The sequence below is a fragment of the Hydra vulgaris genome, chromosome 03, assembly GCF_038396675.1.
Source record: "Hydra vulgaris chromosome 03, alternate assembly HydraT2T_AEP".
Classification (NCBI taxonomy): Eukaryota; Metazoa; Cnidaria; class Hydrozoa; order Anthoathecata; family Hydridae; genus Hydra; species Hydra vulgaris.
In genome coordinates, this window is record NC_088922.1 from 41,769,949 (window position 1) to 41,791,461 (window position 21,513).

General features: G+C 26.0%; 1 protein-coding gene across 3 annotated transcripts in view; it reads left to right on the forward strand.

The window, feature by feature from the left end:
* The window catches only part of LOC100209217 (dynein axonemal heavy chain 5), a 132,397-nt gene that overhangs the window by 17,983 nt on the left and 92,901 nt on the right, over positions 1–21,513 (forward strand). For all 3 annotated transcript variants that reach the window (XM_065793250.1, XM_065793249.1, XM_065793251.1), the window contains 12 exons: positions 1,380–1,480; positions 2,669–2,742; positions 3,520–3,608; positions 6,486–6,562; positions 11,757–11,949; positions 13,448–13,629; positions 14,059–14,178; positions 17,600–17,711; positions 17,844–17,933; positions 18,491–18,586; positions 18,905–19,005; positions 21,226–21,298. In XM_065793250.1, the coding sequence (XP_065649322.1) occupies positions 1,380–1,480; positions 2,669–2,742; positions 3,520–3,608; positions 6,486–6,562; positions 11,757–11,949; positions 13,448–13,629; positions 14,059–14,178; positions 17,600–17,711; positions 17,844–17,933; positions 18,491–18,586; positions 18,905–19,005; positions 21,226–21,298 (1,308 nt within the window). The remainder of the gene's footprint in view (positions 1–1,379; positions 1,481–2,668; positions 2,743–3,519; positions 3,609–6,485; positions 6,563–11,756; positions 11,950–13,447; positions 13,630–14,058; positions 14,179–17,599; positions 17,712–17,843; positions 17,934–18,490; positions 18,587–18,904; positions 19,006–21,225; positions 21,299–21,513) is intronic.

The window sequence follows — 21,513 nt, forward strand, 5'->3', positions numbered from 1 at the left end:
TTTTATTTTTTGTTAGTGACAAATAAAAAATGTTATCAGCACTTGAAATAATTAAAAAGTAGACGATCAAATAAACTTTCTGACAATAATTGATTGAAAACTTCATTTGAACAGAATATAGATTTTTATAAGCGGCTAAAGAATAATTAAAAACCCCTAAAACTATGCAATATTTCTTTATTTTTAGCAGCCGTGGTAGATTGCTTGCCTCAGAAATAAGAGGGAGCGCGACCACTCTCGTTTCTGAGTGGGCATGCCCTTCCCCCTATTTTTTTTTGTGTGGACCTTCTTTCATTTTTTTAAAGAAATTGATGATTTATATAAAAAATCGGTGCATTTTTTTTCGAAATGAGGTAGTGTGCCCCCCACTTTGAAAACCGCCTTGTCGGCCTTGCGAAAACATTGATCTCTCTGATTTCCCAAACTTCATGGGAAAAGAATTCAGTTGAAAATTGTCTATGTTGGTTAAAAGGTCATTGGTTTAAATGTTTATTTATTTTAAATGATTATTTAGCAAAAACCTTATTTAAAATTGACCTATGCAAAGTATTAAACTTTCATTCATTTTTTGCAATTAAAATTGCGAAAAATGTATCTTTCTCTCACGTTCTAAGCAATAAAAAGAAGCAATTATTTGTTTTTTTTCTTTTTTTCTCTTTATTTCTTTCGTATTCTCATATTAATTCGTTTTACTTTACGGTTTTTATATCTGTGTAAATCAGTTTCCTTTTTGCAATATTATCTGCTATCAATGTTTTGCAATATAATATAGCAAAAATATATTTGAAAACGTAATATAAGTGAGACACATCTTGATTTAGTACATAAAAATTATCAACTTCTGAAACTATCAAGAAGTTTTTTGGCTGAAGCACTATTTTTTATCTGGTTAATAATATTTCTACACAATGTAAAGTAACACTAAAACAAAATTTGTTGTATTATTTTTATTATTTATTAGTTACAGCACTTAAAGGTTATGTCTGTTAAAAATATTTTTAAAGATACCCGGTGCTGAGCACATCAACAAAATGGCCGATTCTGGGTACCCGGTAAAACCGCCAAATTACCGGGTCCAAACCAGATACCCGGCACATCTCTAATCTTTTTTAGGACTCGTAATATAGAAGCAACTCTCAAACACAAATAAAAATTTTGCTGAATTTTGTTGGAATGATTAAAGAAGAGAGTTCAAATTTATACCTCTTGTCTGTTGTTGTTGTTGTTGTTGTTGTTGTTGTTGTTGTTATTGTTGTTGTTGTCATAGTGTTAATATTCTTTTACAAAGAGTGAGTTGCACTGCTACTGCATTTCAAAGTCTGTTGTTTGAATTATATATTATAAACTTTTTTATGTATTTTGAAAAATATTTTTTTTAGGATTGGGGTGATGTTGGAGACAATGAAGCTTCAGAGTTTGTGGATCAATTAGGTGAATTCACCAATAAAATATCTTTAGCAAAAGAAAATGAATTAGGAAGGTACTATAAAAAAATAAAAATCTATTTTGTATGGATTTTTTTATGTCAATTCACCTCCCCAAGTCCCAGAAGGCCACTGCGGTCAAGGAGGATATATATTTGTATGCGTGTATGTATGTATATATGTATGTATGTATGTAAGTAAGTAAGTATGTATGTATGTATGTATGTATGTATGTATGTATGTATGTATGTATGTATGTATGTATGTATGTATGTATATATGTATGTATGTATGTATGTATGTATGTAACCCTCGGGATTAGGAAAAATCAGGTCGGCAATAAATTGCCAACCTCCGACTGTCAGAGGTCGGCAAAAAAAATTTGACACAAAGGGGCTACCATGAAACATGAAAACAAGGTCAGCGATTTTTTGCCAACCTCAAACACTTTGAGGTTGGCAGTTAGGTTGGCATTGCCGAATGCCAACCCTAATTCTGAGGGCTGATGTATGTATGTATGTATGTATGTATGTATGTATGTATGTATGTATGTATGTATGTATGTATGTATGTATGTATGTATGTATGTATGTATGTATGTATGTATGTATGTATGTATGTATGTATGTATGTATGTATCTATGTATGTATGTATGTATGTGTTTATGTATGTATGTATGTATGTATGTATGTATGTATGTATGTATGTATGTATGTATGTATGTATGTATGTATGTATGTATGTATGTATGTATGTATGTATGTATGTATGTATGTATGTATGTATGTATGTATGTATGTATGTATATATATATGCATATATATATGTGTATGTAAATATATATGTACATTTAGTTATCCCTAAACACTTATGTGTGCAACATGATTGCATGTTGCATTGCAAAAGATGTAATATTTATTGTATGTCAAGTTTAAGAAAAAGGAAAAAAGATGTGTGGTAACATTTGTAGACCTTGAAAAACCCAACCAATCTAATAAGAGAGATAGTGTGGTGGGTGTTGTGTTGATATTTAAATCAGTTATTGTGGTGATGATATGTTGATGTTTAAATCTATGGTTTAGGTGTTACAACTAGTACTTACAATTTACAAAATTTAACTCACATTTTCGAAACTAATAATAATTTGAAAAAATAGTTGTTTGATGTTTTAAATTTTTAAAATTGAAAATTTAAATTTTTAATTTAAAAAATTTGTTTTAGTTAAATATAAACTATTTTATAGAATATGCCTAAGTGCTGGAGATTTGCATTCAGTCCTTGGAAAAATGCACTCGCTAAATGATTATTCTGCTGCAGGTATTTAATAATAAAGTCTGTTTTATAGTTTTATTTATGAAGTAATAAAGTTCATTTTTATAGGTTTTTTTTATAGTAATAAAGTTTTTTTATGAGTGTGATGCTTATTTCAAAATTGATTACACTATTCTAAGCACCTAAAGTGTTCTAAATCCTGAAATTCTTTTTTTTTCAATAAATTGCAAGGTAATTAATAAATTGTTTTGAAAAGAAAAAAATTCTGGTTGTAAAAGATATCTTATGTTTTTTTTTACTGTATTCAGCTCCCTGAAGCCAAGAGATCACTACAGTTGCTTTTTTTATATTTAATTGCTGTTTGTTGTAACAAGAGATCACTACAGTTGCTTTTTTTATATTTAATTGCTGTTTGTTGTAACAACGTAGGTTGTTTTTTTGTTACAAGCTCCTTTAACCCTTTAACTCCAAAACACAAGACAAAGTTGCTTGTGAAAATAAACACAAGACAAAGTCGCTGTGCAGAAAAGCAAGTTAAATGTGACATTAATAGGGACATGGATCAAACTCTGAACTTCTTGCTTACAAAGCAAATGCTCTTCCACTAAACCAATTCTGCATAGAGGTTACATACATAAATCAAGTTAAGCATGAAGTGAAACTAAAAACTCAAAAATACTTTGTTTTAAAAAATAGTTGTTAAACATAACCCAGACCTTTTCTAGTTTTGTAATTTTTATTAAATTTTTTTTATGGTTTGTAGTTTTTATAACTTTAATATATATATAAATACATATATTTTTTATTTATTATTAAAATAAGCATCAAATGTTGACTTAATTGTATCTATTGAAAAACTTGTACTGGTATGGATTAAACAAATTGAGCAAGTACTTATTGAAAGTAAACAGGTAATATTCATTACAAAAATAATAGTTAAATACCTCATAGCTAAAAATTAATATTTTAAGACTTTTTGAAATTATTCATATATAATATATTATAATTTAAAGAGATTGATTATATTTATTTCAATCAAGCTTTTTAAAATAAGTAATTTTTAGCTTTAAAGTTGCTTTTTTAACACAAGTTTTTCAATGTTTATTTACTACATTTTTGGATTTGGTCTTTACTTTTTTAGGTTGCATAAAAGAACAATTAGAAATAAAAAAGTAGGCAAAAGTTTCATTAAAGCAAATTGTTCAAAAAAGTCTAGGCGATTGTTGTTTTCAAATAACAAAAGCAAGAACAATGTTTTGAGTAATATATTTATTTTATTGATATTTCTCTGGAGTAACTCATGCTTTGTTCCAAATAGTTTTATATACTACCCATAAAACAGGCTTGATATTAATTGTATGATGGAATTGAGTGATAAGTATGTGAGACTACAATGGTTATTATTACTTAAGCAGCTTGAATACTTGAGCCACACAAGGTTCATTGCAATGTTATCTCATAAATAAAAAACAATCAATTAATGCCACAATTAGTGCACGTCAAATTTGCTTATAGAGGGATATTGATTTAAAAAAAGGTAGAAAATTACCTTAACAGTTATAACTAAGTGCTGGATAACACAGCTGTGTTATTATTACATTCCTGATTAAGGTCTAATTATCAAGGATATTTAAAAGTAGTTTGAAGCTAATTTAAAGTAAAAACCTGATGAAAATGATATCAAATAATATTACTTATACAAATAATAATAATATTAATAATAATAAAAAAACAATAATAACAATAAAAATAATAATGAAAATAACAATAAGAAGAAAGTGATAACAACGATAATAATGGAAAATTATCAAAACTGATAATAGTATTTAAAAAAATATAATAAAAGCAAATCATTAATAGATTTCAAAACAAAAACTTTTTATTATATTGATTATGTACACCATATAAATTGAATATTATATACATAGATAGGAAAAGTTACAATAAGTTAAAAACTGGCGTAACCTAACAATCTACACAGTTATTGTAAAGAAACTGACAATGATTTATTAATATTTATAACATTTATAATCATAATAAAAAATATATAAGTAATATATTAATAGTGGTATATCACCTAAAAGAAATAACAAACAATAATAACAAAATGCAAACAAAAACCACAAACAAAATAAATAGTAATCGTTAATAAAAAACAAATATACTAATCCTAAGAATGGAGAATCCTAAGAATGGTATTTATGAAAAAAATATAATTAAAAATAAGCTTAAGTTTATAAATAAACTAAATAAGAAATTAAAAACTGGCAAATAAAATAAATATAAGTTACAAAAAGTACTTATAAATGATGAATAATTTAAAAAAGTTTTAAAATATTAATCTTTAGTTACATTTTTTTAAAGAATGTTTAAAATATTTTTTTTTTGTTGCAATATTTTTTTCTTTTTTTCTTTTTCTTTTAGTTTTTTATTCTTTTGATGTTTTAACACAGCTGGTTAATTGGAGTTCTTCGGCTTTTAACACAGCTAGTTAATTGGAGTTCTTTAACTTCTTTAACCCAGCTAGTTAATTGGAGTTCTTTGACTTTTCTTTGATTTTTTTATTTTTTAATGAGGGTCTTGAGTTTACTACGGATTTTAATAAAACAATTTAAGTGTTCCTTAAAAATACTTATAATTTATCAGATGTGATTCAAGCAGAAATAGAGTGATCCTAAAAACTTTTGTAAAATAGAAAGCCAATTGCACACGTAGTTAAAATCTTCTGTTGTGTGATTTTGCTAGAAATAATGTCATAACAAATATAAAAGTATCAATAGAAAATAACTTTTGCTATTATAGAACAAGTTATAAAAGAAATTAGCTTGTTAAACTTAGTTATACAAAAGAGACTGAACCCTGTTGTTGTAGTAATACTGTGATAAATTTTTTGTACTAATACTGTGATGAAATTTGATTTTTGGAATATGAATGATAAAAGTCAATTTTTTTTTAAGAAATTGGGTATAAAAAAAAAAAGTAAATTTTTTCTATAATTTTAGCTTATGTAATGTAAAAAAAGTATAAGTTTTTACACTTTGCTTTGATGATGGATGATAGTATATTTATTGCTGTCAATATTATTTATATATAAAAATATTTATTACAGCCATTTAAAACTTAACGATATTGCTCCAGTGTCAATAGTTTGTTGCAGTTCCCAGTAAAATGTACAGTAATTTCATTAGATGTAGTAATTTCTTAATATCCAGTAATATGTTCACTTCTTTTAACTACTTCAGGTCAAATCATGTTTAGGATCATCATGATCATCCTGCTACTTTTAACATATAGTCCAGTAAAACCTGCCTCATGCCCTGCTGCCATGTAGGATGTGATTTTGTTGGTATAGGTTAAAAAAAGATAACTCTGACTATACACCTTGCCTCAAGGTTCTTGCTTGAGAAAAGGCTAGAAATGGTGTCTCAATAAAAACAATCTGCTTACCCTGATTTTAAATGCATCTGGCTACTGTCTTATAAAACCCTGCTATCCAAAAACTTAGGGGTAAACAGAAAATTTCTGTTGACCAGCCTCACACCCATTTAGCATCTAACAGGCAGGCATAGATGTAAACCTGTGTTACATTGTTTCCTGCCTAAAATGATGAACCCTGTTTGTTATTTTACTCATTGGTAAAAAACAACCAGAATATTATACAGCATATTTAAAATCAAAATGAGAAATGCTATAAGAAAAATGTATTATTTGTTCAGAAGCAATAAATTTTTTTTTTATTAATCTGTGTAATAGATAACAGTTTTATGTAATACATTATAATCTTTTAGATTCGAAAAGAAGCTGATGACATTGGACCAAGTGATGAACTATTATATTGGAGAAAGAAAATGGCTAAATTAAATAGGTTATAAATTGTTATATATAAATGCATGTATATATATATATATATATATATATATATATATATATATATATATATATATATATATATATATATATATATATATATATATATATATATATATATATATATATATATATATATATACACTTAGGCATATTCGTTTAGACACATCAATTTTTTTCTCTTTATCTTAATTTTTTTCTATGTATTGTCAACTGATGCATGCAAGTTATTATCAAATTAACTGTTGTGTTGTGGGCTAATAAAAACCACAAAAAATTTTTTTCTATGTGTCTTTATTAACATGAGAGTATGTTTGATATACAAAAGTACATTTTTTAATTGGAATATATCTATAAACGCAATCAGGTTAATAACGGTAATTATTGACTTTTAATCACTTTTACACAAATAAATTGAAAATATTTAGTGTAATTTGATCTTTTGCTCTGCCAGTATCATTTTTATTGCCTAGTATCATTTTTACTGATACTGCCAGTATCATTTTTACGAAATGCCTAAAGGAAAGTATTTGACAGATGCTGAAAAAATACAAATTAATTTGTATCGTGGCTCAGAAGTCTCACCAGCACTTTCTATACGAGAAATAGCAAGAAAAATTGGAAGATCTGACCATGTTGTACGAAACTGCATTGCAAAAGGTGACAATTACGGTGTAAAAAAAGCAACAAGCGGCAAAAAAGTATTAACAAATCGGCAAATTAATCGAATTCGCTTCGAAGCAACCAAAAATAAATTGAATACAACACAAATAAAGAATAAATTATTATTGCCTGCTAAAGCAGCCGGACACCAATTTAAAACTGTTACTGAGTTAAAGTGTAAAATCCTTGAAGCATGGTCCAAGTTGGATCAAACTACACTTCAACGACTAGTAAAGTCAATAAAAGGCAAAATTTTTGAGGTAATCCAGTGTAATGGAGGACATGCGCATTACTAACTTCCATCTTTTAATGTCAAAAATATGACTGCGTCTATAGATATATTCCAATTAAAAAATGTACTTTTGTATATCAAACATACTCTCATGTTGATAAAGAGACACAGAAAAAATTTTTTTGTGATTTTTATTAGCTCACAACACAACAATTATTTTGATAATTACTTGCATGCATATCAGTTGACAATACATAGATAAAAATTAAGATAAAGAGAAAAAAATTGATGCGTCTAAACGAATATGCCTCAGTGTATATATATATATATATATATATATATATATATATATATATATATATATATATATATATATATATATATATATATATATATATATATATATATATATATATATATATATGTATATATAGAACCCTTAGATGTTGTCCGAAAGTTTTTTCCATATTTTGTTGACAAAAATTAAAAATTAAAATTCAAGACCGGAATTATTTTTTTTTATTAATTGATAGACTGCCTGCCCCAACCAAACCCTCAGTCGATGTAGCAGCACTCCCTTGCGAGTCAGGCTATTTGTCAGTCGATGTAGCAGCACTCCCTTGCGAGTCAGGCTATAAGATAGTTGATGTAGCAACACTCCGCGCATGATTTACAGTAAAAAAAATTAAAATAAAAACATTTTATTAAAAAAATTAAAAATAAAAACATTTTATTAAAAAAAATAAAAATAAAAACATTGTTTATATTGTTAAAAACATTCAGAATGTTTTTAAAAACATTCTAGTCAATTAAATTTGCGTTTTTGTGGTTTTTTTAAAAAACGATTTATTTGTAATTAAATTAATGGTTTTTACTTTCAACAAACACGCAAATGTTGGATAAAAGTCAAAAGTAATTAAAAGTGATGTATGTGTTGGCGTAAGAATCACTTTTTTCCTTCCGCTCTTCCCAAAGACAACAAACTATATATATATATATATATATATATATATATATATATATATAAATATATATATATATATAATATATATATTTATATATATATATATATATATATATATATATATAAAAATATATATATATATATAATATATATATTTATATATATTATAAAAATTAAACTGAACTACTCTAGTGGAAAGGAGACAAAGAGGAGATCTAATACAAATGTATAAAATTATGAATAATATTTACAAATTAGAAAAAGGCAATCGTTTTCCAATAGTTAATAATCATACGAGAGGTCACTGCTTTAAATATTTCAAGGAAATGAAAAAACATAAGCACAGAGAAAACTTCTTTTTTAATCAAGTAGCGAATGTATGGAACTCTCTGTCAGAAGAAGTTGTTAAATCGCCTTCAGTCAACAGCTTTAAAGCAGCAATTGATTGCTGGATGAGCAGCAATCGATCAATTCGGCTGTCAAAGTGTGCCTGATAACACACTCACTGGCTCTGCCAGTTACAGCGTTTTCTACTAACTAACTATATATATTTATATATATATAGGGTCATTTCGGATAAAGCGAGCCATCGGATAAAGCGAGCCGGTCGCCTAAATATTGCAATTTTACGAAATCAAATTATGCTTTCGATTTATAACAATTTATTTAATATTAGTTATTCATTTTAAAGTCTAATGAATATTTTAAAAACAGTTGCTAAGCAATTATTTTCGCGGTAGTATAATTATAATCATTCGAGTAGTAACAAAACGTTTTTTCGCTTTAAGACCTTATATTTTGTTTAGCTTCAATTAAGAAAAGTGAGTATTTCATATTTGACACTATTTATAGTAAATATGATTGTAATATTAGTAATATGAGAAACTATTTCAAAAAATACTGTGTTGATATGTATTTGAGCGATGATAAAGTTTTTTAATCGAATTTTCAACCTGGCTCGGTTTTGCATAACTGTTAGATAAACCGAGCCAAGGGCATTCAGGTAAACCGAGCCATTGGATTCTCAGCCCAATATGTTGTCAAATATTGAAAATTCTTGTTTGCCACTGCGATCGAGTATTGAACAGCCACCTGTACCTAATGCAGCTATGAATTTGCAGTTGATTTCTGTGACCGAATCCGTTGACGTAATTAATCTGAATGAAATGCAATTGCCAGATATTTCAAATAGTTCTAGTACTAAACTTGTTGATACAGCTAATAAAGATAATATTAATGCATCTAATTCTAATACACGCCTAGATAAGCAGCATGAGCAACATGTCAATACTGATATTGCTGGTAGTACTTGTTTACCTACCACTGATGAAAATGCAATTGTGTCAATTGAACAAGCAGACCTCGTCTTTCGAAAACTTGATGCCAGTGCCACACAGAGATTAACCACAAAGCAGTCGGCCACGTAAGAAACCACCATCTTATGAATTGACATCAGAAGAAAATGTAGCATTTATTCAAGAAAGAACCAAACCAATAACAAAAAAAGCAGCTAAAGAGAAAGAGACCAGCAAAGAAAAGAAACAGAAGAAAACTGTTAAACAGAAGGTTATAAATAAAAAGAAAGAATCCAAAAAAGAAAAGAAACAAAAAGAAGAGGACATTTGCAAATATTGTGGGTTTGCATATGGTGAAGCAACTGATCCTCTCATTGATGATGAATGGATTGAGTGTGACGCGTGCCGTGATTGGTTACATGAGAGCTGTATCGAAATAACCGTGCGTGGACAACTATGTGCTGATTGTGTTCAAACAACAACTAAGTAAATTAACTCTAGTTAAGACTTGATATTTTGCATTTTGTACTGCATCATTTATCTGCAGCTTTAGCAGTATTATTTTTATTAGACTAGTCGCTGACATTTTTATATTGCTTTTGTTCTTTAAATTTTTTGCATTGTATGCATTTGAGGTTAATGTTTGCAAACTTTTAATACCAGTTTACTATATCGTAGGTAATAAAGTTAATATTAATTTAGTAAATATTATTTGTAATAATACTTCCAATTTTGTAAATTTTTGTCTGAAATAAAAGCTAAATGGCTCACTTTAGAATAATCATATAAGCTATTGGCTCGCTTTACCAATAATGGTGGCTCACTTTATAAATTTGTTAATATAAAGCGAGCCTTTCCTATGTATCATATATAGTTTACTTGGCTCACTTTATATTAGTGTGGCTCACTTTACATTATATCATAGTTTAGGTATCTGTTATAGAGTTTTCTAGTACAAGAAGTATTAAGATATCTCACATAGTTATTAATACACACTGATTTTAGTTTTATTGGCTCGCTTTTTCCGAAATGACCCTATATATATGTATATAGGCCTTGTTATGAGATTTTAATGCACAACAAAAACATGTAATGCTAATAAATGTAACTTTAACACAACAATGATATTTACATTGTTAAAAGTTAAATTGTTTCATTAGCTTATTTTGAAGTACTGCATTGTAATTAAATTTAATTTTAAACTATGTTAAAGATCATTAAAACTAATATAACATAAATTACTGATGAAATCTAAATTTGGTATTTGAAAATGATTATTTATATATATGATATTTTCTTATAATTTATTTCTAAAACAACCTTATTTTTAACATAATCATTGGTTTCTTTATCACAAATTTTTTTTTTTTTTACCTATTTAATGTAATATTTTTAATTGACAATAAACAATTTATAGAGAGATTTTAGTTCCCAATAAGATATTTACCAACAAAGTTTATGTTTATAAATAAATTATGTCAAAAGAACTTCAGATGATATTGAGTTAATAAGAAACAAAAAATTTCTAACACATTTGTGAAAAGAATTCTCCTAAACATTAAAAGATTTGTCCCCAAAAACTACAAACAATAGCTTTTATAAATACTTATTTTGATTTAAAAGTATTTATTGTTCTATAATTAATAAATTACTTATAATTACTAAATTTATAGTATGCATCTTTCTCGAAACTACCTGGACTTAATTATTATGGAGTTTTTTCTTTGAAATAAATCATTTTCTATATATGTCAGAATCTCTTTTTGCTATCTTCTTTTTTTAGGTTTAAGTTTTTTGATAAAAATCATTATATTAATGTATCTTCCATTTTGAATCAAAAGCCTACCTCATAGTTTGTCTAATAAGCTAATAAAACAAATTTAGAGAGTTGCTTTAGCTGAAGAGAAATTTTTTTTTTTAATTTAAAGTTGTTTTTCAGAAAAACTGATTAATATCAATTAGACTCAAAATACCCTGAAGCTCCACATTGTCCCACTCTACCTTACTATTTTTGATATTTAATATTACATATATCTAGCTTACTTGGTCAAATAAAAAGTTCTTCTTGTCGGGCAGCAATCGGTGTTTTGTTTGCTGCAAAGTCCCAAACAATTAAACACTGGAAAGAGTTTGACTGTCAGATAACAAATGCTGCGAACGAAGCAAAGGATAACATGAAATACTTGAGTACTTTAGAAAAAATATTTGTTCCTTTAAAGAAATGCAGTCCAGTAAGTTTTTTTATGTTTAAAAATTAAATGCTTGTTATTCTTTGTGATTTTGATTTTTTTTCTATGATGAATCTTGTCAGCACATTAACTTTTATAAGTTTGTTATGTTCTGCAAAATTTATTGTTTACAATCATGTTAAAAACGTTTTATGATAAATTATCACAGTTTTGTCACTTTTTATACCTATGGTATATATGATGAACCAATAAAATATAGTATAAATAAATAAATATAAATAAAATAAAGTATGTATGATGAACCAATAAAATATAGTATATATGATGAACGAATAAAATAAAGTATATATGATGAACCAATAAAATAAATATATATATTATATATAAATAAGAGCATATAATTATGGGTATTAACAATAAACATTATTTATCGCTAATACAAATTAATATTTAATATTATAAAGTAATATAGTTTAAGTAATAAAATTATAAGCAGACACTTTCTGTTGCTTAAACTAATATATATTTGGTCTTTACATTGTTGAATTTTATGTTTATTTTGTTAAAGACCAAAACAAGACTATGACAAAAATTTTTTGTTAAGACAAAAAATTGAGCACAAAAATTGTTACAGAAATGCCAAGACCAAGGTAAGACCACAAAGACATCGTGTAAATAGTGTATCCTTATTTTTAAGAGTGGCTTAGCTTTTTGGATTCTATTAAATTTTTTATTCAAAAACTAAAATTTTTGAAAATCTGTACATTTATATCTAAAGTGACAAGTATTTGTATGAGTGTTTTTTGTCTTCCCTAATCTTTTTTGTTTTTTGAGAATCCTTCTTTTGCAATCATTATTGTAGCATACACATGCGTTCATGCGTACATACCCACACACTCACACAAGCATACACAGTGCTTGTGTGGGTGTGTGTGACTGTATGCATGTACATCTCAATGTATATAAAAAGTTGTTTTTTTTTTCTTACTTTCATTTTGATTTGTTATTACTATTGTTATTACTTTTGATTTGATTTTGATTTACTATTGATTTGTTATTACTATTGTTATTAAATTAATGTTGTTATTATCTCCTTTTTTGATTAAAATAATTGTTTTATACATTTTTTGTTGTTACATTTTATCCTGTTTAACTATTTTTAGTTGCATCTAACTTTCTCTAGCTATGTATATGCAGCTAATGTATATATTTATATATAGTTATGGTTTTAATAAAAATACGTGGATTATTATTATTGTTGTTCTTGTTCTTCTTATTATAAATTTTATTGTTATTTTTGTTGTTATAAATAATCTTATTTATATACAGTCTTGAAATTGCAGAATATAGTGGTTAATTATCAACAAAAAAAGTATAAATAATTTTTATACCTAATTTAGATTTTTAAAATTTTTTAGGCTATTTTGTGCTATTTTTCTTTTGTTATTTGTTTAGCTGTTTCTAATTATACTTCTAAATTTAAATATTTTGATTATTATTGGTTGTTTTTCTATTTTTAAAATTTGGTTTTCTCATTTAGTTAAAAATGGTTGAGCATCTCAGCACTTTGATGAATGGTATTCAAATGATATATAGTATTTCTCAATATTATAACACATCTGAAAGAATGACATCATTATTTGTGAAGATTACAAATCAAATGATTACATCATGCAAATCATATATTCGACAAGATTCACTTGCGCTATGGACTAATCCTTGGTTTGTTTGTTAGACAGTTACAGATTTTAATTTAAAATGTTTAGATTTATAATTATGAAATGTATAGTTTGAATTATGTTTTGGTTTTTGGTTGTTTTTTAGTGTTGTGATGTTTATAGTATAGATTTGTGATGTATGCAAATAGGCCACACCAAATACATAGCAATGTGGTGTTTTGGCGTATTTAATATGGTGTTGTGGTATATTTAGTAATTGTATGTGCTTATGAAATAGTGAAAAAGTGATCTAATATTTTTTCAAAGTGTCATAAGGTCTTAGGGAGCTCACACATGGCTGTATTTGATGATTATCTATATTTTAGTATTAGTTGTAGTATATTGAGGTATAATCTCATGTTTATTGCAGCATGGGGTGTGATTTAATTGCCTAGGTTATTATGTTTTTAATTGCGCAACATTTTGTGTTTAGGAATATCATCACATTGAAAATAAGTGAATGTATCAAGTTAAATGAAGAGTATCAAAAAAGTTTTCAGAAAACAAAAATGAAATTAAGAGAAAGTCATAATGAAAAGCAATTTGAATTTAGGTACTATTTACAACAAAATTTTTTTTTTTTTTTTTTGTATGAATAGCAAAGTTAATGCGCCTTAAATATCTATCTATCTATATATCTACATATATATATATATATATATATATATATATATATATATATATATATATATATATATATATATATATATATATATATATATATATATACAAATTTTATAATAAATTCTATATATAACTAAATGCTAATGGTATGGAAAGTTTTAAAATAGTATTGTGAATTCAATACTTATAAAAAAAAAAGAAAAAACTTTTTCATACTAAGTTAATAATTCAAAGTAACACCAAAAATTTTTTTCAATGAACCCTTTAAGCTTCTTTTTAAATTTCTGCTGTGTCTACTTTAAATTAAATGAATATTAAGATGTGCAAATATGTGCTGCAGTGAAATTACTCAAACCCAGGCACTAACCATATAAAAAAATATATCAAATAAGTTATAAAATTAACAAATAAATTAACAACCTTCATTAAAAAAAATCTTTTTTTAATGAAATTTGTTAATTTATTTAGGAATAATTGAAAGTTGCACAGTAAATGATGTACCGTAAGTGTCAAAATAACATGTTTATTTTTTCAAGTATGTAGTTAAAGTTTTTTATTTTTTTTTAATAAGTATTGAATTCACAACATCGCATGTATTGCTAATTGTATTGAAAATTTTAAAACAGTGTTGTGAATTCAATACTTTTTAAATATATATATATATATATATATATATATATATATATATATATATATATATATATATATATATATATATATATATATATATATATATATATACATATATACATATATATATATATATATATCAGGGATGCGGAGTCCCAAAAAGGACTCCAGATTTGAAAGTCACAAACAGATTACTTTATGCATGCTAGATTTTGGTATCCAGGAGCTCTAAAAATGTAAATAAGTTTATGGACTACTAATAGGAAAAAAATTAAGACTTTTAAGTTAGAGGAACAATCGTTTTTTGAACACGGAGTCCTTAGGTATAATGGCGGCAAGGACTCCGGGCTTAAAAACAATAAGTTTCAAGTCATTAAATCTCTTGAACTTTTTTCCTATAGCAGATCATAAGTCAACAATCATGTTTAGAGCTTCTGGACACTACAGACTTGGAAAAAGTAGAGATATAAAGCCAGAGTCCTTTTGGGACTCCGCACCCCTGATATATATATATATATATATATATATATATATATATATATATATATATATATATATATATATATATATATGTATATATATATATATATATATATATATATATATATATATATATATATGTATATATGTATATATATATATATATATATATATATATATATATATATATATATATTTATATATATTATAACTTCATATAAAAGTAACATATTAAAAAAATAAACATGTTATTTTGATTCTTAAATTACTGTGCAATTATTAAAGAAACTTTCCTTTAAAATCAACTCATATCTCTGCAACAAAAAAAAATTGGTGAGCTAAAAATTTACAGAAAATAAGTTAATTGTTTGTAGCAGGTAAAAAAAAAAGGCAGACCCATATTAGGTCATTAGTAGTTCAGTAAAACCATATGTGGCTATTGCAAATTATATATTGGTTGAAAGGTTAGATTTTGTTTTAAGTTTTTATATTTAATGCCATGTTTTTATCCTATTTATGGCATAAGGTAATTTGTGTCAGTTTCCAAAACCAGATCAAGAGAAAAACAACACCTGAATATTGTGAATTTTTTGTTGCATCAATAGACAAATTGAAACAAGTTGACAAATAGAAACTTTTCTAGAAGTTAAAGGAGACCGCACAAAGTAATAAAACATGTTTTATATTCCTTTTCTATTTTATGTTCATGTATGTTGTTTTTTGAATTAAAACTTTTTTAATAATGAATGTGTACACTATGCAGAAAAATTGGTTTTTCGCTATAAATATAAAGTCAGAACTTTTGGCTGTAACTATAGATACCCAAAAAAATCTAAAGCCATAAGAATGAAAAATTGGATGCAAGTTCAAGTCATATTTTGTAGAAGTTAAAAAAAAAATCATTAAGAAAAACCTAAATCATGCTAATCATATTCTTTTTTTACCTGAAATAATTATGCATGTAGCTAAAAAGCAATTTGGGTAATTCAAGGTTTATGTATCTAATTTAAGTATAGATCTAAATTTTCACAAATTTTTATTACAAAGTATAGTTAGATCTCATTCAAGTACAATTTACTTGAATTCAAAGTTAATAATTAAAAGCAACACCAAAAGTTTCTCTCAATGAACCCTACTAGTTTAAATAAGTTTGTGATTTCTATTAAATTTGGACAAAAACCGCTTTTGAAAAAATGAAAGAATCATTAATGTTGTAGTAACTATTGGAAGTTTTTGAAAAAAAAATTCTGCCTCCCATCAGAAGTTTTAAACTAACTTCAATCAACATCTAAATGGACAAACTGAAACTAAAAACACTTCCATGTCTTATATGACTGACATAAACAGATTTTAGTTGGAGTTAAATGGCCGTAGGCAAGAGATTGTTAAAGAAAAATGGTAATGACCTGTATCCACTTATTTAAAAGTGGCTAAAATAAAATTAGAATGTCTGCTTAATCACATTTCCAGAACTAATTTGCCAATAATGTGACTGATTTGAAAATTTGTTAAAAATTAAAGTTTGTGATTACAAACATTGATATAATTATTGACAACCAAAAAAATAAATATGACAATAGCATCTTTTTTACTTCAATGACCTTGATTTGTATTATTAATGATGCTTAAATCATTTTTGAAAACTCTAGTTCTTTTTCAACTTGATGTTGTTTATTTCCAGTATTTGAACCAATTTTGCAAATTTTACAAAATAAAAGACACCATAAAGAGTTGCAAATCAACAACTTACATTCCACATCAGTTGACATCTATATAAGTAGTTTTAGAAAGCAAGAATAAACAATTGAAGCAGTTTTAGGAATCTATTTTGTCAAGATATGCTGCTCTGTATAAAAATGATTAGAAAACCCTTTTTTATGTCTATTTTGAGCACTCTGCTGTGGTTTTTTAATAATGTACCATAGCTACAGATACTAGCATACTCCAATATTAATATACAAATATACATTAATCTACTAATATACATTGGAGTATATTAGTATCATTCAGATACTTATATACTTCAATGTTATGATTAATTAACGAGTTACTACTGTTAATAAAAATGTATAGACGACCATGCAGATTGTCTATACATTTTTATTATGAAATAAATGTCAAGTTATTTTTTTAATGCATTTTATTTTATTATTGTAGCTTTGGATATTTTAGTTATACCAGTGTAAAAAAAATGTTTTGCATAGTTTATTTAAAAGCAAATATAACTTTTTTTCGGTTAGCGAAACTTATATCTTTGGAAAGTTTGATGCCTTTTGTAATCGTTTAACAAAAATTGATGATTTGTTAAAAACAGTTGAAAGTCTTTCTGTATTGAAAAAAATTAAAATTGAGGTATGATTATAATACTGTTATTATTGCTTCATTACAAAAATTTTTAGTCTATTATATTTTAGTTTACTAGATAATCCAATTAATTCTTTGTGAAATCAGTTTTGTATTAATATAATAGATTTTGATTTTTAGGGGATTGAAAGTATTTTATCTCATTATGTGAACTTAGTTTCCAGCATTAAAAATAAAAATTATGATATTCTTGATCATCGTAAAAATGATGTAAGTTTTTACAAGCTTTATGTGTTTTTAGATATTTTGTGTTTTTAAATATTTTGTGTTTTTAAATATTTTGTGTTTTTACATATTTTGTGTTTTTAAATATTTTGTGTTTTTAAATATGTTTAAATATGTAAACTAAAAGGTTGTTCAAACACATTTAACTAAAAATACCTAAAAAAATACCTAAAAATAAACCCAAGTACAACAACAACAAGTACAACATAATGTGTATTAGGAGAAAAATAAGTTTTTCCCTCCCCCCTCCCCTTCTCCTAAAACACAATAAAAGTTAATTTTTTTTGCCAATCTCTAATAACACAATTTGTTGTTCACATTTGCATAAAACTGAAGTTAAAGTAATTTTCAAATCAATTTCAGTTGCATATAAAAACTTTGTTTATATACAAAATTGTTTAATATGCTTGTGTGTGTATAGATGAACATAATGTTTCACTGCTTCTCTGTGTGTTTTTTTTTAACTTTGCAACATTGTTTTAGTGTTGCTTTTTATTTAAAATACTAAAAGTAATTAACACCCATTATATTTTATTTTTTAGTTTGATGCTGATTTTGAAAAATTTAAAGTGGGAGTTAATTCACTTCAAGGAGAGCTTCAAACTTTCATTGATTCATGGTTTGAAAAATCTTTTACAGTTACGTAAATTATTATTCGAATTAGAAACCAATTGCTATGTTTTTTCTTTCATCTGTGTTTTTGAAATTTGAAGGCTTATTTTACATATAAAAGTTATTTATGCTTACCTTGAATCTAATGTAATATTTACAAAAAAAAAAAAAAAAAGGTACAATAATGAAATCCTTAATAATAAATCTTATCTAATAAGTTTTATAATAAAAAACTTTTCTTATTTTTATCAAAAAAAACTTTTCTTATTTTTATACAAATATTAGTTTTTATTTTTATTTTTTATTATTGTTTCTATTATTTTTATTTTAATGTTTTGATTTAGACATTACAAGGTTTAGAATTTTTGGATAAGTTTAAAAGATTGCTTGGTATTGATCTAAACCTGAAAAATAAGTACCACAAAGTGTTGTTCAACTTTACAAAGTAAGTCATATCTTATCATGTCTTAAAGTAAATCATATCTTATCATGTCTTAAAGTAAGATAATATTTTGTCCTAAGTATCACAAATTGTCGTTTTTTATATTAAAAATAAATATACATTGTACATATAAATAAGTACACATTATACATATTAGTAAATATATATAAATAAATAACATATATACAAATAACAAATATAAGTAAGTACATATTGTGCATATACAGTATTGGACAAAACATTTGCAACCAACATCGAACAATACTAAAAAGTGTTCCTAATTTTACATGTCTTTGAAACGAAACGAACTATACTACCACAGCAAACAGTTCAGGAGTCTGGAGTCATAGCATGCCATGACATGAGCAATCAGCTGACAGGTGACAGCACACAGGCAGAATTTCGTTGACAAGTGTCATTTTGCAGCGGACAAAACAAGTGCAACTTTTTTGGTTTGTTTCATTTTCTTAAGTCTGGTCTGTGTCAATGCTACGGAAGTTTTTCAATAATTAAAGGAAGTTTCCAGAAGTTTCCAGAAGTTTTCAGAAGCTTCCAGAAGTTTCCAGAAGAAGCATCTGGAAGCATCCAGTAGCATCCAGAAATATCCAGAAACATTCAGAAGCATCCCGACGCATCCAGAAGCTTCCAGAAGCATCGAAAAGAAGCATCTAGAATCTTCCAGAACAGGTTCACACTGTTTCATTTTACTATATAAGAGACTAAGTTATAAGTTTATAAGTTGTCTGCATCAATTGCTGGATTGCGTTCTTTGCTTTGTCATAGGCTGTGAGCTTAATGGTTTGACTAAATTTGAAAAACAATTGTGATAAATTAAAAATGACCTTCAGCAAAGGTAAAATTGGTGGTCAGAGAAAGGACATAAAGTTTCTTTACCACCTCACCCATGTCTTCCATTTCTACACTGAAAAAAAATGCGATTTTCATTGTAAAATTTCAAGATTCTAAAACATCAGGTTCTAAACATCAGCAATGCACACTGGAACTCTGATGCTGTTCTAGCTCTTCTTGCATATATTATGATGCTTGAAACCTGGACTGTGTATATTGCATAAAATATGTTATTCATTTCATAATCATGAGCTGACATGGGTTTAGCAGTCAGTTGTTTGCGCTGAAGATTTCTGAACAGAACTATCTGCTACTTTGAATACCAAAGAGGTCTCTGCTTAGAAGACTACTAGAAAACATATAGATCCCTGATCTGCATTGCCCTTATTAACCAGAGCTGTGAGCATGCTATCACAATTTTGACAACAATGACATTGCTAATAGTTGCCTTCCTTGGGTGTTTAATGACTCCAAATATGTTGTATAAGTTTTGTTCTATTATGTATTTGCTTTCAACGATCTTAAAAATGGGCTAAAAAATATAATAAATAAAATATTCAAAATGTGTGTGAAGCTTTTACAAAGCTACCTTGAAAATAAAAATTTATATAATCTTTAATGAAAGCTCATCAAGTTATGATACAGGGAAACAAGATCATCACTCTAATAACCAAGTACATCAAATACCAAAACAATTAAAATGTTTATGCTAAAATATTTAATTTTTCAATTTTTCAACTCTACAGTTTACAATGCTCTCTGACATAGAGATTTTAGATTTTTCACAGATTACAATGTAATTGGGTGTTGAATAATACAAAATTACTAAGGGGCAATTCCATTTCTTTGCGTGATTTTTCTTTGTTTTTACAATTAGAAGCTGGAACTTAAAGCAATACGCATATTACCATTATTATTTTAAAAAGCAATTATAACAAAAAAATTTTTATCATATTTTCGACTACCTAAATATTTAAATATATATATTTTATCATTTTATTATTTTTGTGTGTTAATGTTGCGATAGTTTGACAATTTTGCAACTTTCATGTGCAACTTCTTTGTGTGACCATACATAAAATGCATTTAAACAATGTTGTGACTCTATGATACATAGTGCAATCCTGTAACTTTCTGGAAATCTTAACTAATATATAGAATATTATGTGCATGCTTTTTTGGAAATGCCCTTAGATCAATCACTTTTTAGCATCTATATACATTTAAAAGTTTATAAAACATTTTTCAGAATACTCAGTGAAAGAAAATTTTTGAAATTTATATTTTTTCCAGACTTTTATAGATCTTATTTATTTTGATGTTAATGTCAAACAAATATTATAATAATATATATTTACAACTATTTATTTCCAGAGAAATTGATCATATAAAGAAAATTTATCAAAAACAAAAAGAAAATCCCCCTTGTTTTCGTGATATGCCTCCAGTGAGTATTAATTGAAATTCATGTTTATTGTGTTGTAAATAAAATAATAATAATTTTTTTACTGAGATGATGTAGATAATAAGAATACATCATTTTTTTAATGATATTTTTTTCATTTTAAAATATTATCCTGTACTAAATATAAATGAATATAAATAATATATAATATATATTAATAAAATGATTTAAAATTATGTAAATTTTGATGAAGAGTT